The sequence below is a fragment of the Pelodiscus sinensis genome, chromosome 21 (genome assembly GCF_049634645.1).
Source record: "Pelodiscus sinensis isolate JC-2024 chromosome 21, ASM4963464v1, whole genome shotgun sequence".
Lineage (NCBI taxonomy): Eukaryota > Metazoa > Chordata > Testudines > Trionychidae > Pelodiscus > Pelodiscus sinensis.
Window position 1 is genome coordinate 3,435,332 of NC_134731.1, and position 27,283 is coordinate 3,462,614.

Below are 27,283 nucleotides of genomic sequence, written 5' to 3' on the forward strand. Positions count from 1 at the left end.
CCATTACTTCAGTAGGTTTTATTGGAAAGGATTTCAGAGTAAATTGTGTTTTAGGGAGAGATTTGGCTGAAGAGGGGATGGGTGTTTCCTTTCTGTGCAGAGGTACGAACTCTGATGGAATGGCGCAGAAGGCAGGAATCCCTGAACAAACAGATGTTGACCAAAGAAAAGGGGGAGTTGGTGGTAGGAAATCTAGTTTCAAAACAATAAGAAGTTAAAATCTGAACAAAGCGGGGAAAATATTGGCTGAATTGCTGTGCTTCCCTTCCAGCCCCAGCAACGTAAGTGTCATTTGTGAGACCTTGGAGAACTTGCAGGGCTTAGTTTGGATGGTTTTCTGTGGTTGATAAAGTTATCTTGGTTCCAGTTTTGGAGCAGATGAGATCTGTCCTTCAGCATGTTATGGATACAGCAGGAGCCGTGAAGTGACTGATTGTGCTTTTCATTTTCAGGGACCTTCCTGACGATCCAGCTGTTGAATGGGACACACAGCTCCTCTCTGCCTTTGTGCTAAAGCACGTAGAAACCAACAACATCAATCTGGTAATGCGCAACTTTCTACAGCAAAGGGATTTTGCCCACAATATTCTCAGTTACCAGCATCCCAGATTGTTTGCTCCCCTTTTAAAAGGGTTTATTTTTTGTAGATTTTAGCTTAGAATTTCACTGTTGGCGGTTAAAGGAGCAATAGGTACGTTACGGTCTTCACCTGTTGCTATAATTCAGTCCTTGGAGGCACTTTCATGTGGTCATTTCACCAGCCTTTTCTGAGATGTCACTAGGCTGCACTGAAAGTCAGTGTCAAACTGAAAAACTCGAGGCAAAGCTCCTCTGAAACTGGAAAACAAGCAGGAAGAATTAGCCCTGGCCCAGTCAAAGAACTATGATATGCTTGGAATAACGGAGACTTGGTGGGACGACTCACATGACTGGAGCACTGTCATGGGAGGGTATAAACTGTTCAGGAAGGACAAGCGGGGGATAAAAGGTGAAGGAGTTGCACTGTATGTAAGAGAGCAGTAGGACTGCTCAGAGCTCTAGCATATATATATATATATATATAGAGAGAGAGAGAGAAAAAAGTCTGTTGAGAGTCTTTGGGTTAAGCTTATAGGCTGGGAGCAACAGGGGTGGTGTTGTGGTCGGTGTCTGCTAGAGGCCACCAGATCAGGTAGACGAGGCTTCCTTCAGACAACTGAGAGAAGCTTCCAGATAGCAGGCCCTGGTTCTCATGGGGGACTTTAATCATCCTGACATCTGTTGGGAGACCAATACAGCAGTACACAGACAATCCAGGAAGTTTTTGGAGAATGTTGGGGATAACTTCCTGGTACAAGCGCTGAAGGAACTGACATGGGTCCATGCACAGCTTGACCTGCTGCTCACAAACAGGGAGGAACTAGTAGGGGAAGTAGATGTGGGTGGCAGCCTGGGAAGCAGTGATCATGAGATGTTAGATTTCAGGATCCTGACCAAAGGAAGAAAGGAGAGCAGCAAAATACAGACCCTGGACTTCAGAAAAGCAGCCTTTGACTCCCTTAGAACTGATGGGCAGGATCCCCTGGGATGCTAATATGAAGGGGAAAGGAGTCCAGGAGAGCTGGCTGTATTTTAAAGAAGCTTTATTGAAGGCATCCCGATGCTCAGTAAGAAAAGCAAATATGGTAGGTGACCAGATTGGCTTAGCAAGGAAATCCTTGGTGAGCTTAAACACAAAAAGGAAGCTTACAAGAAGTGGAAACTTGGACAGATGACTAGGGAGGAGTATAAATATATTGCTTGAGCATGCAGAGGTGTAATCAGGAAGGCCAAAGCGCAATTGGAATTGCAACTAGCAAGGAATGTGAAGGTAACAAGAAAGGTTTCTACAGGCATGTCAGCAATAAGGAGGTGATCAGGGAGGGTGTGAGGCCCTCAACCTAGTTACAGATACTATGGGAAAAGCTGAATTACTCAGTGCTTCTTTGGTCTCTGTTTTCACAGACAAGGTCAGCTCCCAGACTACTGCACTAGGTCATGCAGTATGGGAAGGAGGTGGGCAGCCCTCATGGATGAAGAACAGGTTAAGAACTATTTAGAAAAGCTAGGCATACACAGATCCATAGGCCAGATTTAATGCATCCGAAGGTGCTGAGAGAGTTGGCAGATGTCATTGCAGAGTCTTTGACCATTATCTTTGATAACTCGTGGAGATCGGGGGAGGTCCCAGACAATGGGAAAAAGGCAAATGTAGTGCCCATCTTTAAAAAAGGGAAGGACGACAATCCAGGGAACTATAGACTGGTCAGCCTCACCTCAGTCCCCAGAAAAATCATGGAGGGGATCCTCAAGGAATCCATTTTGAAGGACTTGAAAGAGGGGAACGTGATCAGGAATAGTCAACATGGATTCACGAAGGGCAAGTCGTGTCTGACCAGCCTGATTGCTTTCTATGATGAGGTCACTGTCTCTGTGGACATGGGGAAGTCAGTGGATGTGATACATCTTGAGTTTAGCAAATCTTTTGATATAGTCTCCCTAAGAATTCTTGCCAGCAAGTTAAGGGAATATAGATTGGATAAATGGACAGTAAGATGGATAGAAAGCTGGCTAGACTGTCAGGCCCAACGGGTAGTAATCAATGGCTCAATGTCGGGTTGATGGTTGGTTTCAAGCAGAGTGTCCCAAGAATCGGTTCTAGTTTTGTTCAATGACCTGGATAAGGGGATGGATTGCACCCTCAGCAAGTTTGTGGATGACACTAAGCTAGGGAGAGAGGTAGATATGTTGGAGGGTAGAGGAAAGGTCCAGAGTGACCTAGACAAATTGGAGGATTGGGCCAGAAGAAATCTGATGAGGTTCAATAAGGACAAGTGCAGGGTCCTGCACTTGGACCGGAAGAATCCCAAGCAGTGTTACAGGCTGGCAATTGGCTGTCTAAGCAGCAGTTTGGCAAGAAAGGACCTGGGGGTTACAGTGGATGAGAAGCCGGTTATGAGTCAACAGGGTACCCCTGTAGCCAAGAAGGCTAAGGGCATATTAGGGTGCATTAGGAGGAGCATTGCCAGCAGATCTAGATAAGTTATTATTCCCCTTTATTCGACACTGGGGAGGCCACATCTGGAGTATTGCATCCAGTTCTGGGTCCCCCGCTACAGAAAGGATGTGGATGCATTGGAGAGAGTCCAGTGGAGGGTAACCAACATGATGAGGGGGCTGGAGCATATGACTTATGAAGAGAGGCTGAGGGATTTGGGTTTATTTAGTCTGCAGAAGAGAAGAGTGAGGGGGGATTTGAGAGCAGCCTTCAACTACCTGAAGGAGGTTCCAAAGAGGATGGAGAGAGGCTGTTCTCAATATTGACAGATGGCAGAACGAGGAGCAATAGACTCAGGTTGCAGTGGGGGAGGATACCAGGAAAAACTATTTCCCTAGGAGGGTGGGGAAGCACTGGGATGGATTCCCTAGGGAGGTGGTGGAATCTCCATCCCTAGAGATTTTTAAGTCCCAGCTTGACAAGGTCCTGGATGGGTTGATTTAATTGGGGTTGGTCGGACTCAGTGACTCCTGAGGTCTCTTCCAGCCCTATGATTCTATGGTTCTATGAACTTTCACCATAAATGAGCACCAGGTTCATTAGTTGTAGGGAGCCGGTAACGCAGCCCCAAATGAAGCTCGCTTCTTGTGATTACAAGATTAGGTGCGAGTGTTTGTGCAGCTTTTGTCTATTTCTCTACAGATTCCCAAAACTCTCCTGTGGCTCTTTTATAGGTAAAACAAAATTAGACTAACCCTCTTCCAAATACTTCAGCAGCTACAAAGAGACAAGACAAAATAAAAGAGCTAGTAAAGAAAATGAAAAAGAGCAACACTTTAGGGTAATGGATGGATCTTTCACCTCCGGAGACCGTGGGTCGGTTCATGACAGTGACACAAGTGAAATGAGTTTGGAGAGACTTTCTTACCCTAGTCACTAGCGGATGTTTGTTTACATTTTAAACCCACCAGTTTGTCACAGCTGGTAGTGTTCATCCATGAGAAACCCAGGATTGTTTGAGGGGCAAGCTGTGAGAGGTGCTGGCAGAATTCTGTGTTGGGACCCAGGTCTGGTCTACCAGGGAGATTGATGGTCAGGATGCAGGTGCATTGGAAGATCTGTGTAGGAGCCCATGTTTGAAGCCGTGAGGTTCCTACAGGACAGAATGAAAGAGCTGTGTAGTGAAGAAACATGCACAGACCCTCTTCTCTACTAAGCCTGACTGTGGGCTAGCATGATAGTCTCTCTTTTTTATTAGCACCAAACTCACAAAATATTAGAACCGAACCCCATGGGAATAAACAAGACAGCTAGACTCGTGGATCAGCGTCCCTCTGAGTCCCAGAGCACACAGACTGAAAGCTCTTTAACAAGAGATAGCTCATGCCTCCAACTTCGTATTGATTCCGAGGCTAATTATCCATGAAATGCATTGCTGTGCGCAGGGAAGTCAGATGCCGCTTTATGATGGTCACTCGGTGTATTTCAGCACTGTGAACAGTCAGGAGTTTTAATGTGATCTGAAAGCTCCTAACGCAAGAGGACTTGCAGTGCATGTTCCTGTCTCTCGCAGGCAGCAGGGCATACCCTTCCAAGTCCCAGTAGAAATCCTGAATCCATTTAAACTTCTCCTGAATCAGGAAGAAGGGTTGGAGCTGTGTCTCAGAGGAAAGCAAACGCAAGCATTGTGTGGGGTGGAGGGCCGAGGAGGGTTGAGCCTGGCCGAGGAGGGTGGAGGGCCGAGGAGGGTTGAGCCGAGGAGGGTTGAAGTCCGATTTAAAGTCCCTAAATCGAATTAGCTGGTAAACCTCATTGCAGGAGGAATACCAGCTAATTCGAGTTAGGGCTTTAAATTGGAATCCCGTTTCACTGCCGTGTGTAGACGCGGGCAGTTACTTCGGGCTAGTCAATTTCTAAAATGGCGACCAGCTGGAAACATGCAAATCAAGCACGGGATATTTAAATCCCGGGCTTGATTTGCAATTTCAGTTGCCCTCATTAGCCTCCCTAGATCGATCTGGGGGCTAGTGTAGACGTACCCTAGCTGATTAGTCGAGCACCTACAACTTGGGCGTCTTCTATTTGGTAATAGTCTGTGGTGTGGGCTACAGGTAGTTCTTGGTAGCACTTTTCGGGCTCTGCTGTTGACCAACTAGGGCTCTGGTCTTGATGGGCAAAAAACGCTGGGTGTTTCAGTCGCATTGTCGCAGCTGACTTACCTTTGCATGACTAAAAAGCCTGGCTGAGTCACAGGCTAACATGGCTTCACACAAGCTAAGCTGACAGTGAGCAAAAAATGCACACCTTTATTGCCCATCAGGAAGAGCCCCACTCTCCTCCATAATCATTGCAGAGACAAGGATCAATATCTCGTATTTACAGAATTCCCATGTCATTTGGCCATGGGGAGACACGCTACAGTTCCAGCGTGTCTGCAAGGAGGGATTGTGGGAGAGGGAGTCACATTATATTCTGTTCTGATACATAGTTCCTCATTTCTCCAGTTACTCTGGAAGTCCATGAGTAACTCAGTCTCTTTGAGAGCAACAGGGATGTTTCATCCTAGCTCAACATTAAATAGTGGAGACACAGAAATGAAAGGTTGGTGTGCTCAAAGCCACAGCTAGAAACATTGGAAATGATTTCCGGCCTGCTGGATTTCTAAGCAAAAGCCAGTGCTGCGGGGGGACTCGGCCAAAGCTTGCCTGTCTCCATTCCAATGAGAAAGTATCTAGTGCGCAGAGCACAAGTTATGCTGTATTGTGTGGGCCTCGAAGAAAGATGACAATGCCTGCTGGGGAGGATTTCAGGCAGTAGGGCCAGTGCAGGCTGGTGAAAGCAGACCCGGGGAAGGAGCTAGCCTTCCGACTGTGTTGGGGGGAGGATAGAACTGGGGTTCAAAGGTACCAGACCCTTGTGAGTTGTTCTCCACTCAGGACGGGTGGAAATCTCACAACTTCAACTTCTGTAGAAAGATTCCGGACGTCTTGGGCCGCAGCCAAACCAGCCAGAGCCCTTCTAGTTTTGGAATGCAGTCTGGATGCAAACTCTGGACGTTGGGTTCAGAGCTGGGGCTTTGAATCTGAATCCCCCCAGCCCCTGAAACCGAAGCGGGTCTGATTTGATACTCTAGCGGAGCGAGGACTTTCAGTAGCTTTGCAGGACCCGCAATGCGCCCCTCTTGCAAGAACCCTTGATGCCTGCTTTCTCCCGCCTTCCCTTGTGCCTGAGTTTTATCAGATGTGTTGCAGGCAGGCAGGAGGATGTAAAGTCCTGTGGGCTTTCCTAAGGAGCTGGCGCGCACTCAGACAGCTGCGGCTCAGTCCCGCCCGGGCTGGGACAGACTGCGGTGTGACTTGGGCCCAATCGCCCATTACTTTAAATTATAGCTTCTCTTGTTTAATAGCATGTGGGAGGGGCCAGAGCACTCTCGAAATCCAGCTGGATGTCTTCCAAAAACCTGCCCCACGGAAGCCCAAAGAGTTTGTATTCTCTAATCACCTTTCCAGGCCCCTAAAAATTCTATGCGGAGGAAATGGGGCTATAAAAGCGGGTTGCTCCTACGGGGTTTTGCTGGAGGGCCCGCTCCCTAGGAAAGAACAGAGAATCTGCTCCCAGAAAGGAAAATCTCCGTCTCATCGGTCTCCTTCCGCAGAGGTGAGCTGCATTTTCAAGTATTAGACGGTGCCAGCAGCAGTCAGGAAACCCACAACTGCTAATGGTTTTCTTCCCCCGTGCGCGTGATTTGCAGAGGAAGCTCCGACTCTAGAGCTCTTAGCTCTTCTGCTGGTAATTGAGCAGATTTCCTTTGTGCTCCTCGACCCCTCCGGAAGGGATTTCTGGTTCCTTGTTTATGTTGGCAACGTTGCTGGCTTCCATCAGTGAAAGTTCCATCTCCTAGATACCAAGGTCATCCAGCGAAAGAAAACACATCGGCACCAACCACGGCAGCTCCCTGTTCCGAACAGATGTGGAGAAAGAAGCCCCCTAAGAGTCCACCCAACAAATTATTTCCATATCATGAGTATTTCCTATCCAGCCTCCTGATCACAGACGTGCTCGAGCTTATGTCGCAGCCCAGGCAGAATCATGAAGCGCAGGTTGTCCTGTTCTGATTGCCTGCTTGCTTTTGGCATCAGCGGGGCTGGGCTTATTTTGAAACCAAACTCAGTCGCTGGTGCACTGCATGGAAGGAGCCAGCGTTCCTCGGTGAAAGTTATCTCCAGCCTGTGAGAAACTGGAAGGACAGATTAGAAAATAAATGAGTGCCAGGGGCCAGGAGAATGCGTTTCAGCGTGGCTGCTGCATGCCTTCCGAAGGACAGCAAGCTGGCTCTGAGACATCAGTAGCCTGTGTGACAGGGCCACGGTGAGATGTCACTGCTCATCACAGGCTTTGTCTGCACTTCAAAAACGAAAGCGCAGCCACGGCAGAAGCGCTAGGAGAGAGCTCTCCCCATGCCCTGTGCAAACCACCTCCCAGAGCCCGTTGACACTGGTGCTTTACAGCGCTTTAACTTGCTGCACTGGGGGGGGGGGGGGTTCACACCTCTGAGCTGGAAGGTGGCAGTGCAGTAAAGTGGCCGTGTGGAGGTAGCCATAAGCGCAGTGTCAGAGGTGAATGAGATGATACCCATGAATACAGGGCCAGTATTTCAAAGGTAATCACCCAAGTGGGCAGGTAGAATGTGCGCCCTGTTTCTCCTACAAGACAGGTCACTGGATGAGTAAAATGCGGGACTGCACACACGTGTGTGCTTGTAGGCACAGTGCATTCCAGTGCAAATATCTTGGACGTGAGTGAAACAAAGTCAGTTGAAAATCAGTCCTGTACAGTCTGTATAGCACATTCAGATGCCACCCAAACTCACATGAGAGAGTCTTATCTTGCCTCCATCACTGCGGTATCTCAGCACTTTCCTGTAACATGACAGCACTTTCCTGTAGCACAATCCTGTAACAAAAGGACATGGCTAACAGCTGTCATGAGTAGCTTAGGGCTTGTCTTCACTACACAGATTGCTGCTGCTCCGATTGATCTTCTGGAGTTCGATTTAGCGAGTCTAATTAAGACTTGATAAATTGAACTCAGAGGGCGCCCCTGCAGGCGGCAGGTACACCTCCTTTTGGGAGGAGTAAGAGAAGCTGATGGGAGTGTTTGCGTCCGCTGGCCTTCCACTGTGAGGACGCTACTGCCAAGCTCGGCTTAAAGTAAGCCAACTCCAGATATGTATTCTTCATAGCTGGGGTTATGTACCTGATGCTGAGCTGCTGGGTCTAGTGTAGACCTGGCCTTATTCTCTCATCCTCTTCCCAGAGAAAGATGTGTGTGTGCAGGGAAGTATGTTGGGGTTTGGTAGGGCTTTGTTAATGTACCTGCTGCTTTGTGTGTGTCTGAATATGTCCTGTCTTAGGGCCAGATTCTCCCAGTCTTAATAATGTGGAATAGAATCTTGCTACTCCCATTGAAATCACTGGAATTAATTGTGGCATAAGGAATGTATCACACAGCGTAAAAGTGAATGTAGACGGTTAGTTCTGGGGGATAATGACAGTGCCTTATCTCCGGGTCACAGTGCTCCAGTGGACTCTTTGCATTGCCTCGTGTTTTGTAGCAGTGTTTCTCAACCTTTTTTTTATAAAGTACCCCCCTTAAAAAAAAATTTTCAATACCCTCAATACCTACAGTTTTCAGACACACAATTTTTTTTTCTACCACTGCAACACATTTGTTTAAACAATTTAGTCGTAGCCGGGTGGGCGATTACATTTTTGGGTGTAAAAAGTACAAAAAGAATAAAGCGATGTAAAACTTAAAACAAAAATTCCGTTTTCTCCAAATGTCGGTTGTATTTACGTACCCCCCAGACTTCTCTCGAGTACCACTAGGGTACTCGTAGCACTGGTTGAGAAACACCGTTTTATAGTAACTCTGCCAGTTCCCGGCCTGATTGTGCTGACATTCTGTAGGAGCTGAAATCTGTGAGGCTCAAGCCAGAACCAGGCCGTTAGTGGGACTAGCCTCTCAAAAAGATACCAAATGCCAAAACGCAGATGTACTCGGTGTGAAAGAGAGATCTGGGAAACTAAACAGTCTGGCAAAAAACATCAGGGCTTACACCAAACATATTTTGCAGAGTCAAATCATGATTCAGTTAATTTTCCTGCAGGGAGATCAGACTCGTTTCACCAAATGACAGCTGCAGAGCATTGACAAAAGACTTGTCTGGTGCCTGTGTTTTCTGGGTATTTTCTTACTTTGGCTTCGTCTACACTTTGTAGTTTTAAAGCATAGTCAGTGCAGAGCTGCTGTGGCAGCACTTTAAACTGAAAGATGCAGCCACAGCATGAGCACTAGGAGAAAGATCTCCCGGGCCCTGCGTAAACCACTTCCCCAAGGGGAGTAGCTAACAGTAGTGGGAACACAGCTCCCAGAACTGTAGCCTGGTTCTCACTGGCACTTCACAGTGCTGTAACCTGCGGCACTGGGGCGGGGGGGGAGGGTTTCACACCCGTGAGCCAGAAAGTGACAGCACTGTAAAGTGCCAGTGTAGATTTAGCCGCAGATGGTTGTTCACAGATGCACTGAGTTTGAAAGGGATGCCTTGGCTGCTCTTCCTGTTGTGGGGTGGAGCGGCAGGTTGCAAAACAGGTGGGGAGACTGTTTGATCTTCCCTCCACCTTTACCCAGTGCTTTGGGCGTTGCCTGTGAAACTGATTTGGAGACAGCCGCAGTTGTGAGTAAGCAAGGCAGGGACATTTCCTATTAGTAGTGAAGGGACAGAACAGGCTGGGCAAGAAAAGAGACACAGGGAGGAGTCCTTGTCTTTAGAGCCCACAGCCCACCCTACCTTGAATAATGAAATAAAAGCTTTCCTGTGCAGACTAATCATAATCTGTTGTAATGTAGCCTGACCAAGAGCCAACCTTAGCCAAACACGGGACACTGTTATCTGGTTGGTTAAAATAACTTTATTCCAGTAACAGGCTGGTTTTTCATAAGGTGATCCTCTAAACTGAAGATCATTGCTGCCACGATTGATCTTTCAGAGTTTGATTTAGTGAGTCTAGTTAAGACTCACTAAATCAAAGTCAGAGGGCACTCCTGCTAGCAGCTGGAACTCCTGCTTCTGTGAAGAGTAAGGGAAACTGACAGGAATGTTTTGCTCCTGTCGGCCTCCCACTGTGGGGATGGTGGGGAAACTCGAAACAGATACGTCAACTGCAGCAACGTAATTAACGTATCTGGAGTGGCTTATCTTGATTTGACCTGCCCCTTTAGTGTAGACCTGGCTACATTCCCAGTAGAGGCAGCAAAGTGCTTTATGGAGCCTGCTGTTCCTGCCTGAGAGATAATGTTGTGATCTAGGGCCTAGCAGTGCACGGTCTTGCCCTGCAATTCACGTTCCACCCAGTAATGTGTCAACTCCAGGAGGAAGTGGCTTGTGCAGTAGATGCTCCTGCGTCCAGTAACTATGAGTTTACAAGAGTTCATTTCTTCTGAGGAACTGCGAGAGCTGAACCGTGTTAGTAACGTGTATCCTGATAGCCAGGAAGTGACACGTCTCATCTTCCTGCCTCATTCGCATGTATCCTCTGTATGACTGCAGCACCTCAGAGCCCTCATCATGGGCCAGGTGGCAGGTGCTCTACAAACACAGGACTCGCTGACAGCTTCGGGCTGGCGACCCTGCTGAGTTGCACAACTGCCCAGCCCCCTAGAATTTAGTGGTGACCTTTCACTGTCCCCCCTGCTCCTCTAGTAAATAACTGGGCTGTGGGTCTTTTGCAGGTGGTGACCTTTGATGCGGGAGGAGTGAGTGGCCACGCTAACCACATCGCCCTGTTTGCTGCTCTAAGGTACAGTGTGTCGAGCAGCCCCCAGGCGCCTGACTGAAATGCTGTTTGAAACAGAGTGCATATGGTGACTAGCTAGAGCCAAGGACTCGGTGGACTTCCCCAGGGCCCCTCAGTCCCGACCTGCAGCACCCTCACTGCTATGCCAGTTGTGGGAACTCCCCCAGACTCTGCAAATGCACTGATGACTGGGGATGTTAAATATCGGTTAGCCGAACAGCCATGAATTCTTATCGGTTACTCGACTGTTCTATAGTCCGCAGGGGTGAGGCTTGGCCGCCAGTGCGCCCTGGCCCCATTCCCGAGGAGGCCCTGCCACTCCATGCTGCTGCCTCTGTATCAGAGGCAGCAGTGCAGGGTGCCAGGCGGGAGCTGGTCCGTGCGGGGAGCCAGTTTAAAAACCAGCCCCCCTTGCGGACCAGCTGCCAGGCGCCCTGTGCTGCTGCCTCTGATAGCGAGGCAGTAGCACGGACTGGTAGCAGCCCCTGTCTGGGGCGGGTATGAGCTCCCGGACCTGGCATGAACTGGAACTGAGCCGGGCTGTATGCCTGCCTCGCTCCTAATACACGCTCACTACGTCTAGACTGGCATGATTTTCCGCAAATGCTTTTAACGGAAAAGTTTTCCGTTAAAAGCATTTGCGGAAAAGAGCATCTAGATTGGCACGGACGCTTTTCCACAAAAGTACTTTTTGCGGAAAAGCATCCGTGGCCAATCTAGACGCACTTTTCCGCAAAAAAGCCCCAATCGCCATTTTCGGGATCGGGGCTTTTTTGCACAAAACAAATCTGAGCTGTCTACACTGGCCCTTCTGCGCAAAAGGACTTTTGCCCGAATGGGAGCAGCACAGTATTTCTGCAAGAAGCACTGATTTCTTACATGAGATCGTCAGTGTTCTTGCGGAAATTCAAGCGGCCAGTGTAGACAGCTGGCAAGTTTTTCCGCAAAAGCATCTGCTTTTGCGGAAAAACTTGCCAGTCTAGACACAGCCTTTAAATGCAGAGCTTCAGTAGGGGTAGGTCCTGGACCTGGCGCAAGTCGGAACTGAGCTGGGCTGCTTGCTCACCCCAGTCCTAATACACTTGAAATGCAAAGCCGCAGCAGGGGTAGGTCCTGGATCTGGCAGGAGCCAGGACTGAGCCAGGCTGCTAAAACGTACTGGCGAGAGGGTGGGGAATGTGTGCGGTCTGTAGCATTAACCTAAATGCTTTTGCTTATCGGTTCATCAACTGCACTATTCCATCCCGACTTGTGGTGTGTGCATCCTCCTGGGCTCTCTGCTGGTGCCCCTCGGGGTGGACTTGCAAGCCTTTATTCTGCTGATCCTGATCTGGGCCTTTGTGTCAGTGCACTGACTCCTACTTTGTGTTGTGCATGCACTTTCACCAGAGCGTCCTGCACAACTGTGTCCCAGGTGCTCAGAGGGGGTTAGAAAAATGTCCGAAGGGAAGAGACACTGGTCCCTGACTGCCATCTCTTGCTGTGTAGCCAGCCTGCACGCGTCTCTTCTGCCCAGTTACAGAGCCGCTCTGCTTTCATTCACGGCACCCGGCAGGCGCACAGCTCTGGAGGGGTTACATTTTATTTGTAGTGTCGTCGGCTTGGGTTGGGGTTTTTTTTGGCAGCCCGTCTGACAGAGGAACTAGAGCATGACCACATCACTCATGGGTCCTGTGCCCTGACGAGTTCTCACACGTACAGCTTTCAGAGCGAGCTGCAGAGCATGTGCGGTGACCTTTCACACGTGCTGATGTTCCTGCCAGCTGCCCCCCTCCCCCTAATATTATTGCATTGGGGAAAAAGCAGCAAAGGGGCTGGATTAACCCTCTCCCGTCCCTGTCTCTGTCTCACGGTATTTTTATTGGATTGACATAGAAGATTAGACTTGGAAGAGAGCTCAGGAGATCATGTCGCCCAGCTTCCTGCTCAAAGCAGGGCCACCCCCAAGTAAACCCTCCCAGCCGGAAGTTAGCCTTTCAAAGGGTGTCCTGTCCATGGGGTGCTTTTCCAAAGAATTACATGATTTTGCACCCTGTTTGAGCCTGTCGCTTCTGGGGCAGATCTGCCTCATTCTCTCCCACACCGCGCTCCCGTCATGCTGCTTTTGTGGCTGGGCCAGCTGCTGCTCTTGCATGTGTCCAAGCCCCAGATTTGAGAAGCGCTATAAAATTCCAGGGCTAGTGGCGAGGATTTCTTTTTCTGCAAGAAACAAAAAAGCATCAGTTAGCATTTTGCTTGCAGTCCTCCTGTGGGGACTCCAAATGCAGCCCCTACACCAGTGGTCCCCAATGCGGTGCCCGTGGGTGCCATGGCGCCCGCCGGGGCATTTATGTGCACCCGCCTAGTGACCACGGCCGACCCGAGCCATTCTTGCGCCCTGGGTCCTGGGCGCACGGCGCATGCGTGGCCCTGCCCCCAGGCGCCCGGCAGCCCCAAAAGGTTGGGGACCACTGCCCTACACCCACAGAAAAGAGACTTCTTTTACAAAATTATTTTCACATGAAAAAGAATGAAAAGCTAGACAAAGTCCCACCCCATCTTCTTCCGGTGCCAGCGCTTGAGGATTCCTTGGAAGGAAGTCCGGAAAGAGCCCTCTCTTCTCCCCACCACGCTCCAGAGCCCCATGTTCCAGGAGCCCTTTCTCTGGCCAAGAGGGGCTGGAACGTGCCGCGTGTCACTGTTCAGAGAGGGGACTTCAGAGATGCACCATGGTCCCTCCCCTTTTGCAGAGCTCCAGGTCCCTGATGGCTCAGATATTAAGCCACCAGCCGTATCCCAGTTTTTACCGTTGAAACGTGTGAGCATGTGAGGCTCTGCTCCTGCAAAGGGATAGGTCCTGGAAGCTGAAATCCTCCCACAAACAGGCCCGGTTTGGAGAACAGCAGCAAACGTTATCCCACCCTGCCCCCGGCTCCAGCCGAAACTTCAGAATCTAAAGGACATGAGGTTGAATCTTCATTGCCCATTGCGGAGACTGCCAAGTACACAGCCTTTTGGGGGGGAGTGGCACCTGTGGCTGATCGGAGACTCATCAGACTCGTTTTACACCCATCACATGGCACTAGTTGGCTTCGTTTCATAGCAAGCTTATCGTTCCGTGCTCCGTGGCTGACCGGTGGCCACGCAGCTCCTGCTGCTGGTCCAGGAAGAGCAAGCTAGTTGTATTACAAGAGTTATTTCCACCTTCCAGCTGAGAGACAGGGCGGTGGAAAATGAGGAACAGAAGAGAAGAATGGGACTGATCGTTGTATTGCACTGAAGTCAGCTAACAATACATCTGCGCTATCTTCACATGCCACCTGCTCCTCACAAGCGATTCCTGCCGTTTCCACAGAGACTTTTGGATCAGAAATGGGAGACGACTCCAACCCGTCATGAACAAGATGGGAGGTGACCATGAGAAAACCTTCTGTTAACACGAGGCTATTGGCTTGTCAGCAGTGACTGGCGAGGGCGCTTGCTCTCTTGCACGGTGCCTATCCCAGGGGGTGCCTGGTCCCCCCGCACCGTGAGGCTAACTGAGAACTGATGAAGTGCATGAGAACGCATCGTTTAGAAGAGGATGCTTAGAAGCATTTTTGTTTCCTAAAGATGGGGTTTCACACCCATCATGGATGGCATCAAGGTGACTGGTTTGCATGACTCATGGAGCATTTCCACTTGGAACAGATCCTCCTGCCTGGCAAATGGATGCTTTGTCCGCTTAAGAGAAAATGGAACACTCTGTTCTGGGGCCTGCACCCCCCTTCCTCCAGTGAAAGCCCTCTCTCCCCGTGTGGAATACGAAAGACCAATCCCTTCTCCGTGGAGGGCAGAGCAAACTGAGTGGAAAATAGGAGTTGCTATATTTAACCACTGTGCATTATGTTGTTATAGCAACTGCATCCATAAAACGTATATCAACGATGCCACGTAAAAAGCGACATCAGGGTACCATTAGTTGAGCAATTCTTGTCAGTTCCATTCGGAAGAATGATCTGACTCCTCCAGTTTGCTTCCAGATGGCTGTAAACTCCGGGGCGAGTTCTAAGGGGAGCCGTGTGGAGCTTCGGGTTTTCTCATTGATGCCGGTTGCGTGCCCTTGAAGCATTGTGGTGGTGAGGTGCCCGGCTTGGATCTTCACTATGCCATGGGAAAGCTGATTTGTATTTTGGACACGTGCCCCAAAGAAGAAGGTATTTCCTGTCCCACGCTCATGGCCCCGAGTCTGAGACGTACTCGGGTACCGAGCTTCATTACATGCAACTTCAAATAGGTATCCCCAATGTCTGCTAACCGCAAACCCTGCAGGCCAAACGCCCTTTGAGGCTGCAGACTGCGGAGTTGCCTGATGCCGTTGGAACCCCAGCTCAGGCTGGATTTGTACAGTCTGGTGGCAGGTTCTACAGATGATTAGGTGGAGGGGGACACGTGGCACCCCGCCCCCTTTGTACTGGACACCCACTCTTCCCTCACCGAAAGAGAGCGTGGGCCCGCGTCTGATCTTACCTCCCTTTGACACGGCCGTGCCCCATTCATTTCCATGGCATTACTCCTGATTTACCCCATGCAAAGGCAAACATAATGCAGCCTTATGGCTTCCCATGTCGCTCTCCTCCCCTCTCCTGGAAGCCTCTTGGCGCCTCCTGGAGAAGGTTTTCCTGGGCGGCTCATTCGGAGGGATTCGGTTGCTAGCTCCAATCTCACGGGGTGACGAGACTTTGAAAGGAAAAACCGCGGAGGCCTGAGCATTTTCCTTCCGGTGCTGGGCCCTCCTGCTGCCGGCCGGCCTGCAGAGCAGAGGGTGTTCTGTGCTGTACTTGGCCGGCTTTCCTAGGACACAGGGAGAATCAAGGAGGTTAGAGACAGGCCTGCCATCTAAGGTCCCAGGCAGCCCAGCGAAAGGTCTCCCGCTATCTGTCTAGTGCTCTGTCCAGACTGTTTGCTTCCCCCCTTCCTTGGAGAAGCCACCCCATGGCTGTCACACGTCACCCTGATCACCAGCTTGTAAATGCCCTTTCGGAATCTCGCCTCTTTCCTGCTTCCAGCCCCTTCCTCCGTCTTCCTTGTGCCTCCTGCTGAGTCAGAAACACAAACTGAGCAGGAGGCACTGAGTTTGTCCATCCTCAGCAAAGCTGTTTCCTTGGTAACGATGACCCTGCGCAAACAACAGGAAAACGGCCCTCGGGGAATGGCCTCCCCCAGATCATTAAGACTTTAGCAGTATGTGCGGCTGATGGACGCTGCAGCCTTCCAGGCCACCCCCGCGAAGCAGCTCCCTCGTTTGTGAACTGGCAGCTCCCTGGCTCAGCCCGTCTTCCGAGTGGCGAGGCCCATGCTCTGTGCTAAGCTAGGAATGAGCGCCGCTTGTACGACTGTCCCGCCGTGTTGGGCCTCCCTGGTGCAGTTCAGGGCAGGGAAAATGCAGCTGGCCGGTGCAGTAGGGTGGGGGAGGTGTGTCGGATTGTAAACATCCAACATCTGGCAAATCTCTTGCTGTCTGTAACATCTCCGGGGCTCCTAGGAGACTGGCTGCACTTCCTGCTCCACGTCGATTTCATCTGATTAACAGGGCAGATTAGAGGACAGGAACCTAAACGGAACCCCAGCTGCGTGGTAAAGACGCACGGTTTGCAGGCTAGCAGGCAGTGCGTGTCCCCATGCGCCTTCGCAGACAGCCCAGGGAACACAGGGTAAGGTTTTCTCTTTCTCAGAGGGGGCCCTTTTTAGACTGAGTCCTGGATTTCATGGAACAGTTTCTCTCTGTGCAGAGGAGGGACCGTGACTCTGCGTCCCTCAGTGCAGCGCCCTTTTCTCCAAGTTCCCCGTGGGCCAAACCCTAAAATCCTCATTCGCTTCTCACTCTCTGGTGGTTTTCCTGGATGTGGCTGGTGGTCAGGGCAGCTCAGGAGCTGGCTTACGCACTGAGAGGTTGCCTGTGTATTGACTGAGTAAAACTAAGGGGAGCTGAGGCTGCAGGACCCTGGGGAATCTCAGGAACTGTTTAATGAACGGGTTCCTTGCGGGACTTCAGAGGCTCTTTGAATCCTCTGCTGCCGGGATCCTGCCTTTCCTCCCCCTTCCCCAGCAGGGGCTGTGGAGTCCCAAGAGTTCCTGTCTCAGAGCTTGCCTCTAGCAGAACAGAGGAGAACAGCCAGCGCCCTCTCGGCCTGGAAATTGGGCTGGGGCAGTTTGGTGCTTGGGACGAGTTTCAGCACCAGGTCTGTGGCAGCATCACTTCAGAATAAGAACCCTCCTCAAGTCCTGCAGGACCCAGGCCGTGGACAGAGCTCCCGAGGGATCCCATTTGTATCTTCCCTTGTCATGACCTCATGCCAGACTCTTCCGCCGCCAGCGCAGCAAGTCCAGTCTGTAGCACAACGCTCCCCAAATGGCAGCACCAAGCTGCAGCCTCTCCCTTGCTTGCAAGGGTTCCCTGGAGAGAGCTGCCGGAGGGGCTGGACGATTGAGTTGGGGAGGAGTATTTCTTAGTAGATAGGGGCTCAAGGGGGAGCTAGAGCTTTGCCTCCCCTCTTGCTTTCTCTGCTAGCACAGAGCAGTCCCAGCTACAGCCCTTGGGGGTAGGAACGGGTGAGCCTGTTGATTTCTCTGAGGCATTACAGCCACGTGTCCTTTACAGTTAGGGTGTGTCTAGACTACATGCCTCCGTCGACGGAGGCATGTAGATTAGCCAGATCGGCAGAGGGAAATGAAGCCGCGATTAAAATAATCGCGGCTTCATTTAAATTTAAATGGCTGCCCCGCTCTGCCGATCAGCTGTTTGTCGGCAGATCGGGGCAGTCTGGACGCGCCGCGCCGACAAAGAAACCTTTTTTGATCGGCACAGGTAAGCCTCATGAAACCAGTGCAGTGCCCCGTCGACGGAGGCATGTAGTTTAGACGTACCCTAACATTGCACTGGAGCACGCGAGATGGAAGTAATGACAGCAATAGAGCAACGCTTCCAGGGTGAAGCAGGGGATGGGGAATGCAGTGCCCCAGGCTGGAACAGAGAAGGATGCAGTGCCCCAGGTCGGAGCACAGGGGGATGCAGTGCCCCAGGTCGGAGCACAGGGGGATGCAGTGCCCCAGGTCAGAGCATTGGGGGGGAGGGGGATGCAGTGCCCCAGGTCGGAGCACGGGGGGCAGGGGGATGCAGTGCCCCAGGTCGGAGCACGGGGGGCAGGGGGATGCAGTGCCCCAGGTCGGAACATGGGGGGGGATGCAGTGCCCCAGGTCAGAGCACGGGGGACAGCTCTGCTCATTCCCTGAAGCATCCCTTTGCCTTTCGTGTCTCCGGGTGCCAGGGCAGGCAGCCCAGCAAGGGGGCTCTGGCCAGTGGGACTTTACCGGGAGCGGAGGGGACTGGGAGAATTACACGGGCTGGTTCCAGCTCCCTAGGCTGCCGCGCCCTGGCTCTTGGTCTCTGGGGAAGGGGAGAGCGTTGCCGGGAGAACGCGGGTAGCTGGGCAGCGGTTGCCGGATGGCTGCTGTTGGGAACGGGCAGGGCCTGCGTGTCTGCCTTGGCTTTGTGTATTCGTCACGCAGCACTTCCTGTTCTGTCTGTGCCGTGTGGCTGATCCCTTTCCTCGACACCCAGCGGCACCGGAGCTCAGCGCGCGTTGAACATGACTCAGGTGCACATGATACACTTGTGCCCGGGTTGATTTACACATGCAGCACACCCGGCAAGAGCAGCTCCCAGCCTCTGGCAGCCTTACTCGGGGCTAAGGAGCTAGGTCCCCCCAACCCTCCCTTTCCTATTCGGGTTTTCCTTTCAGCAAGAACCAGCCTTGCTCTGTAACAACTCCTGCTGCCATCTGCTGGAAACGGGCCGGGCCCGAAGCAGCAGGGATGTAAAGGGTGTGATGAGTGTTAGCTGGTGTGAGCTGCGCGCTGGGGGAAGGGCAGCGCCGAAGCAGGAAAGACGAGAACGTTACAGGGGAATGGGGTTAACCGCCCTGCAGCGGGACTCCCACTCGGCCCCACAGATCCATTGCGCCCCGGTGTGATCTGCATGGGGCTCGGGCCCCGTTTCTGCTCTCTCAAGGGCTTGTTTTCCCTTTTGAGAGGCCCATGGGGGGAGGGGCCCAGCTTTGGGGGTAACTAGAGTCTGCTGGGCTCTCTCATGGGGCACCTCTCCCCCGAACGACGTTGCTAAACCTGCAGCCTGGCACTGAGCAGAAAAGGGAGCAGCCACCCCTGGCCAGGCTGGAACCAGCGTCTCTTCCCAGTCTGGATCCAGCGCTGGAAAGCCGGATGGCTGTGGGCGGTGACCGGATTAGGTTAAACGTGCAGAGCCCTGCCGGCGTGGGCCAGGAAGCCTGGCTCGCACGCGCAGCTTGCTGATAGGCTGGCCAGGGGTCCGGGTTTGAACCGGACAGTCCAGTCTTTGAGCTTTCTGTTCGGGAAACACATGGAGAAACTAGAAATGAGAAATAGAACTGGCCGGGGGTTTCTCAGTAGGAGGTGATGTGGATTGGGGTGTCATGGCAAGTGAGTCCGGTATTTTTGTTGAGCTGCTGCCAGTAGGGACCCTGATGAACAAGTGAGAACTGGTGGCATCTTGCAGAGCTTCCTGCATTGTAACGCAAGCTGGTGGCGAGCCCGTTGGGCAGGGGCGGGGGCGGGGGCGTGTGCCCTGCCCCCAGCCACGCTGCAGGGAGGACAAGGAAAGCAGCGATGAAGTAGGAGCCATTTCATGGGGGGAACCAAACCTGCCGCCGTCCAGTGTCAGGCGGAGGGGGAACATCCAGCGTCTGCTCCAGAAAGCTGCTTTTAGAGGCTGTGTCTGTGCGTGTGAGAGCCCTTAGTGCTTACTGTGTTTAAGGAAGGGTTTGTGTGGCCTCGCTGTCTGTTCACCATGGTGTGTTTCAATTCACAGGCACCTGCGCTCAGCGGAGAAGTTACCGGAAGGTACGTCACACGGGTGGGAACAAACCACGGTCTGACCAAGCCCCCTGGGATACCCCCCCTCTTCGCAGCACGAACGAAACCTGCAGCTGACGCCTCGTTGCTCTTTCGTGCTTTTCCCTGCGCCCGCGCTCCCGGACAGCCCTTTGTGGCCTGGCCTCGGGCCGGCCGCCCCAGGGAGCTGGCTTCGGCTCAGCGGCGCCCTCTCCTCCCCGGGCGCTTGACCTGGCTGGGTTGTGGACCCCAGTTCTGCTTCTTGGCCTCTTGCCATGTGCACACAGCGGCTGCCGGGCTCTGCCTCGCCTCCCTCGCCCGTCCTCGCGGATCGCCTGGTGTTAGTTACACCAACGTGAAGGTGAGGAGGGGCTTGCCGTGCCAGCAGCTGGAGAACTCGCGTCACTGCTGCGTGAGGTTTTGTGGCCAAGTGGAAACTCAGGCCCGGCTGATTAGCCTGGGTCAGTCCCTCCCTCCCTGGGCACTATGCGGTGCCCCTCTTAAAACCACTGGGGGTGCTAGCGGGGGCCTGGTCCGCTGTAGCCTCAGCACAGGCTCTTGTCCGCGCTATGGGACAGCAGGAGCCAGAGCACAGGGTGGGAAGAGCAACGCGCTCCCTCAGACCCGCCTCTGATGCCTCAGCCCGTATCTCCCTCCCCCCTGCCCCCACGCACAGATCTGCTCTGGCAAGGAATCAGTCACTGCCCCGGGGCACAGAGGTCCCAACCAGTCCTGTCAGCCCCACCCAGCATCCAAAATCCATCCCAGCCAGCCGGAGCAGCGCAAGCCCCCTGCCAGAGGGAGCTCTGCTAAGAGCCTGCTTCCTTCCAGAGCCCAGCGCACGGGGCTGCAGGCCTCCAGCAGCTGCTCCACTAGCTAACAGGGCCACGCTACCGCTCCCGGCGTAAATCTGGCCTCGGGGCCTCCCCAGGCCTTTGCCTGAGGGAGTCACAGGAACAGGCCCATCAGTAGCTCCACTTGGACAGTCCCTTTCTTTTCCCCTGGCTGGCAGGAAGTGCTGGGAGTCTCTGAGCCCTTCCCACCCGGGGCTGTTCCCTACCAGCTTCATTTCATCGCCTGGTCTCATTTGAAGGGGTCTCCGGGCGGCTCCTCACGACCCTCGTTGTGTCGCCGATACAAACAGCTCCTTACGGCTGCCTACGTTCTTCCCATGCGGGGCTAAGGGACGTCAGCCAGCAGGGCCGCCCGAGCTGCTCTTGCAGGGGGTTTTGCGCTCCCCTAGCAGGGAGCGAGCCGGGAAGCACAGGACACAGCGAGTTCGTATTTCTTGAGGGAATGGAGCAGGAGTCTTCCTCCGGAGAGCGCCCCGCCTTGGAGACCTAGGCCATCCCTCTTTCCAGCCTTGCCGCTGTGAGTCCAGCGGCTCTGCCGCGTCTCAGAAAGAGCCAGCCGGGAAGGGAAAAGGCCCTCACAGCCGTTTATAGCACTCCCTACTATAGTGGCAAACAGGTGGCTGATGGGAACGTGGAGCAGCAGGGCACAATCCAGGTCCCTTCAGTCAGCAGATTTCTACACTTGGCGGCCTCTGGGGTCAAGCAGCAAGTTCCCCACCCCCCTCCCTGTTGACTGAACACAGAATGGAGCCGAGGGGCCAGGCTTTCTTGAGTCTCCGTAGCTGGGATTACAGACTGGGTGGGTGTTGCTGGATTGCACACGCACAGGGCACGTGCCTGCAGCTCTCCAGGGCCATTTCAGGAGGCTCCACAAGTCCTGGGGTGAAAGAGCAGCAGAATAATTGGCTTTCTTGGGGGTAAATGAAGGGAAGCCACGTTCCGCCCCACCCAGCCCCTTCAAGCCGCAAGGCCGTCCCTTCCGTGGGAGCTGCCTTCGCAGCATGGAGCGGCCCCCAAGGCTTCCCGCGGCGCCGGCAGCGACCGGGGCGATGAGCCGGAAGTTAAACGCGGGTCTGGAGTGAGGTTAGAGCCTTACCGACATCAGGCCCCTCTGCCCCAGCCACCTGCTGCAGGGACAGCACGGTGACCTCTACCAGGCTGGCCTTCCCCTGGATTGCCGCCTCTTCACCAGCATGGGCCCCAGGTCCATGGCACGGCTCCAACACGCTGAATGTGCTGAAAAGCAGGCTGCCGGCCGGCTCACTGGAGCTCTAGTTAGTACCTGGGGGCTGCCGGCCGGCTCACTGGAGCTCTAGTTAGTAGCTGGGGGCTGATGGCTGGCTCACTGGAGCTCTAGTTAGTACCTGGGGGCTGCCGGCCGGCTCACTGGAGCTCTAGTTAGTAGCTGGGGGCTGCCGGCCGGCTCACTGGAGCTCTAGTTAGTAGCTGGGGGCTGCCGGCCGGCTCACTGGAGCTCTAGTTAGTACCTGGGGGCTGCCAGCCGGCTCACTGGAGCTCTAGTTAGTAGCTGGGGGCTGATGGCTGGCTCACTGGAGCTCTAGTTAGTAGCTGGGGGCTGCCGGCCGGCTCACTGGAGCTCTAGTTAGTACCTGGGGCTGCCAGCCGGCTCACTGGAGCTCTAGTTAGTAGCTGGGGGCTGATGGCTGGCTCACTGGAGCTCTAGTTAGTAGCTGGGGGCTGATGGCTGGCTCACTGGAACTCTAGTTAGTACGTGGGGGCTGCCAGCCGGCTCACTGGAGCTCTAGTTAGTACGTGGGGGCTGCCGGCTGGCTCACTGGAGCTCTAGTTAGTACCTGGGGGCTGCCGGCTGGCTCACTGGAGCTCTAGTTAGTAGCTGGGGGCTGATGGCTGGCTCACTGGAGCACTAGTTAGTAGCTGGGGGCTGCCGGCTGGCTCACTAGAGCACTAGTTAGTAGCTGGGGGCTGCCGGCTGGCTCACTAGAGCACTAGTTAGTAGCTGGGGGCTGCTGGCTGGCTCACTGGAGCACTAGTTAGTAGCTGGGGGCTGATGGCTGGCTCACTGGAGCTCTAGTTAGTACCTGGGGGCTGATGGCTGGCTCACTGGAGCTCTAGTTAGTACCTGGGGGCTGCCGGCTGGCTCACTGGAGCTCTAGTTAGTACCTGGGGGCTGCCAGCTGGCTCACTGGAGCTCTAGTTAGTACGTGGGGGCTGCCGGCTGGCTCACTGGAGCTCTAGTTAGTACCTCGGGGCTGCCGGCTGGCTCACTGGAGCTCTAGTTAGTACCTGGGGGCTGATGGCTGGCTCACTGGAGCTCTAGTTAGTAGCTGGGGGCTGATGGCTGGCTCACTGGAGCACTAGTTAGTAGCTGGGGGCTGCCGGCTGGCTCACTAGAGCACTAGTTAGTAGCTGGGGGCTGCCGGCTGGCTCACTAGAGCACTAGTTAGTAGCTGGGGGCTGCTGGCTGGCTCACTGGAGCACTAGTTAGTAGCTGGGGGCTGCTGGCTGGCTCACTGGAGCACTAGTTAGTACCTGGGGGCTGCCGGCTGGCTCACTGGAGCTCTAGTTAGTAGCTGGGGGCTGCCGGCTGGCTCACTAGAGCACTAGTTAGTACCTGGGGGCTGATGGCTGGCTCACTGGAGCTCTAGTTAGTACCTGGGGGCTGATGGCTGGCTCACTGGAGCTCTAGTTAGTAGCTGGGGGCTGATGGCTGGCTCACTGGAGCTCTAGTTAGTAGCTGGGGGCTGATGGCTGGCTCACTGGAGCTCTAGTTAGTAGCTGGGGGCTGCTTTCTTCCATCTGCGATTACCATTGGAGAGCGCCATCTGCTGGAAGCGTCTCTTTAGGACCTGGCTCGTTTTCTAATGTCCGTATCAACAATCTCCTTAATCTAGACGATATTTACTCTGCCTTATCTGCTACAGTGCAGACTAACCTCAGCCTTCCTCCCTCACCTCAGAGCCCGCAGCAGCTTGCGAACTTCTAGGAAAACTCCAGATCAGCTACCTTGGAGCACTCTCTACTCTAGTGCCATTGGGTTAGGGCAGAAACCTTCCATTGCCCTCTGACCCACTAGCTCTGCCCCCAAAGCTGCGGAAGGTATTGCTGAGAGCTCTCTCTGCTCTCTCGAGCCTGCCAGCGACTGAGCCCGCGGGAGCAATGCAGCTGCAAACCCTTCCAGAAAGAAGGCTGGGAGAGAGGTTAATGCTGATCTAGTTAGATTGTGTTGGCCAAGCTTTGGTCATAACCTAGGCAGAAAATCATCTCATCAGCGGGGTCTAATGCAAAAGCAGGAACAATTAGGGTTCTTGTAGAAAAGGAAATAGAGGAGGTACGGTAGGGAAAATCCCTTCACCTTTCCTTTGGAGAGAGGAAGAGGAATTGAGGGGCCTGGAAGGAGGGTGTAGGAAAGGAAAAGGCCATGTTCTTTCATTGATGACCTCTGATGAAATAAGAGCAAAACTAGGAAGTGGGGTGGTGCCACTCGTAGGAATAGGGTCAAGCACACGCACCACCTCATTTGTGAGGCTGGAGAAAGTTGGGGGCCTTGCCTCGTCTCCGTTCTTTGGTCCTCAGAATATTCCACAGCTTCCTTCTAAACGTCATACCGACAGGCTGCTCCCTCGTTCTCCACCGTGGAGACCTTTGCGTGGCTTCTCCCTGTCTCTCCGGGAAACCCACAGCTAGCCCGCGCTGGGCACAAACAAGAGCTCTTGCTTTCCCACCCTGGCCCTGAGCCACTGGGATGGGTTTTAGTGAAACTAACGTGTGAAATCAGTGGGAGTGTCCCAGCCGCTTAGTAAGAACTCACAGCACAAGGGCAGCCCCCCAAGAATGGCAAATGCACGTTCCCTGGGGTCTTTCAGGAGGAGGGGGTCTCTTCTCTCTCCGTCTTGAGTCAGTCAAGCCTCAGCAAACGGGGAGCGACTCCCATTTGTGAGAGAACCTCCCACTTCCCTCTTGTTCGCTTTGTGATCCTCGGGCCGCGTCAGGGCAGGCGGCCAAGGGGGAGGGAGCTCAGTCCTCACGACAGCAGCATGACACATGCAGTCTTGGCGTCTCCGGGGTTAAAGCGACACAGACTTTGTGACAGTTCGGCCTTCCCTTTGCGCCCTCCCTTCCCGGTTTCATTCAGACGGCAGGGGCCCAGTGCATTGCATCTGACTGCAAATCCTACAACGACTCCGTTCTCATCTGTCACTCTCAAATGCCTGATCAGGGAGCATAACTGCAGCCTCTGGAGTGGCAGGTAATCTCCAGGTACTTCCAAAGAGCTCCGGTTCCTTAATGGCACCATCAGCAAACACAGGTTAGCCATGAAATAAATTCACCTGTTAACTTTTGAGTTCAGAGAGTCCTTAGACACAGGGGAAAGAAACGAGCCCCCGTTCTTCATGCTCCTTTCACTCCTGCAGGACAAACGTCCAGGAGATGGCTAGCATGAACCCACCTGCCTGGGATAAGAGCTGATGCAGTCCTCCTTGAACCCGGAAACACTCATTTCTGCAGCAAAGCATCTGTCCCGTCAAATGAACCGAGGGTGCTTGTCTAACTACCTGCACGAGACAGGGTTGGCAGTCTTTCCCATGGGAACAGTGCTGAGCCCAAGTTCAGAAAGAACCGAGGTTGTAATAAGACATTCACCCTTCAGACCCAGGGTCTTCTTGGGAATCCGTGTTTGACCTCAGCAGAAGAGCTAAGAAGCAGAGAGAACTGAATAGAAATTTGCACGGCCCAAAAGTAGGTTGACAGAATTTGGACTCCGGGGGGCAGACAGACAGGAGCCTGGCGGCTGTGCCTACCCCCGCGGGGCCGTGCATTTGTAATTGTCTTGCATTCTTTCTCCTCTTTCTCTGCTCAGGGTGCCGGGTCCTTGCGCTCAAGTCAGTAAACCTCCTCCGGAAGTACATCTCCGTCCTGGACGTGCCCATTAGCTGCCTCCAATCCCGGGATGTTCTCTTCATACTAACAAAGGAGGAGTCTGAACGAGCCATGGTGAGATGCATTGTTCCCGCCCCACCGGGTGGGGCATTTCAGAATCATTGAGGGGGCTTCAACCCAAAGTGTAAAACTTATTAATACACGTGCTGCCCGTGGAGGGTAATTGCACATTCCCGACAGTCGTGGACTTGCTTTTAGGACTATTTGCTTGTCGAGACCAGTTGCGCTATGTGTCATTCAAATGGCGGGGTTGCAGCTTTGCAGCTTAGACGTTAGGCGGCCAAAGTGTACACTTAGGGCTTGTCTCCATGCTGCAGAGATCCATCTCCTGGGTTCGATTTAGTGGGTCTAGTAAGGACCTGCTAAATCAGCCACTGATGGCACCCCCATTGACTCCAGTACTGCACCGGGTCGTGAGGAGTAAGGGAAGTCGACGGGGGAGTTTCTCCCATCGACCTCATGGAGTGGAGATGCCACAAAAACTTGACCTAAGGTACATCGACTCCAGCTACACTATTCACGTAGCTGGAGTTGCGTATCATAGGTTGACTTTCTCCCCTAGGGTACGTCTAAACTACATGCCTCCGTCAATGGAGGCATGTAGATTAGCCAGATCGGCAGAGGGAAATGAAGCCGCGATTAAAATAATCGCGGCTTCATTTAAATTTAAATGGCTGCCCCGCTCTGCCGATCAGCTGTTTGTCGGCAGATCGGGGCAGTCTGGATGCGCCGCGCAGACAAAGAAGCCTGTCTTGATCAGCACAGGTATGCCTCGTGAAACCAGGTTTACCTGTGCCGATCAAGAAAGGCTTCTTTGTCAGCGTGGCGCGTCCAGACTGCCCCGATCTGCCGACAAACAGCTGATCGGAAAAGCGGGGCAGCCATTTAAATTTAAATGAAGCCGCGATTATTTTAATCGCGGCTTCATTTCCCTCTGCCGATCTGGCTAATCTACATGCCTCCGTCGACGGAGGCATGTAGTTTAGACACACCCCTAGTGTAGACTTGGCCTTATCTTTGATACAGCAACTGTAGGTAGAGAGTACAGTTCCCAGCCTGCAGTATCCTGTCCTGGTCTGCTCCCTGCACTGCATGAGTAGTGGGGTCAGCAGGCTCTTGGCAAGTTGCCCTGTCCTAGGGCCAACATTGGGTCATTCTGCTGTGTGAAATCTGTGCTCCCCCCGCCGTACACTCAACGTTACAGAGCCAGCAGTGCTGCTAACCCACACGCAACACCCACCGCACTGTCGCATTGGGAGGGGACGGCAGAAAGTTCCCCAAACACCTCCGATAATTCAAGCCAGAAGGGCACCACTGGTTACTTGTGCTGCTCGAGCCTGGAGTCCACCCTTCCCACTCACCTTCCAACTGGCATGTCATAAATGCACAGGGGGACTGACAGGCTTGCCAGGCCCCTGGGCAAAGTTGTGGGGAGGTTTGGCCCCCCACTACCAGAAGGCAGCCAGCCCTCAGCATTACCTGGACTGCTGTGTGCCCCCTCCCTCCCAGACCTCAGCATCGCCCGGCCCAGTGTATCCTCTCCCCCCAAGCTCCGCCCAGTCTGTAGTGCTCCTCCTCCCCCTCGGTACCACCCAGACCACAGTGTGCGCCCTCTCCCTGAGCGTCGCCCGGACCACAGTGTAGCCTCTCCCACCCAGACTGCAGTGTGCCCCCTCCCCCTTAGCACCGCCTGGGCCACACAGTGCCCCTCCGCCCGGCCTTCAGTCCCACCTGGAGCACACTGTATAGCA

The 27,283-nt window shown here is 53.4% G+C and overlaps 1 protein-coding gene across 1 annotated transcript in view; it reads left to right on the top strand.

Moving 5' to 3' along the window:
• Positions 1 to 27,283, top strand: part of PIGL (phosphatidylinositol glycan anchor biosynthesis class L) — a 97,659-nt gene that overhangs the window by 69,048 nt on the left and 1,328 nt on the right. Inside the window, exons 3-6 of the mRNA XM_006138745.3 lie at positions 453 to 543; positions 10,808 to 10,875; positions 19,736 to 19,767; positions 25,453 to 25,586. Coding sequence (XP_006138807.3) covers positions 453 to 543; positions 10,808 to 10,875; positions 19,736 to 19,767; positions 25,453 to 25,586 — 325 coding nt within the window. The remainder of the gene's footprint in view (positions 1 to 452; positions 544 to 10,807; positions 10,876 to 19,735; positions 19,768 to 25,452; positions 25,587 to 27,283) is intronic.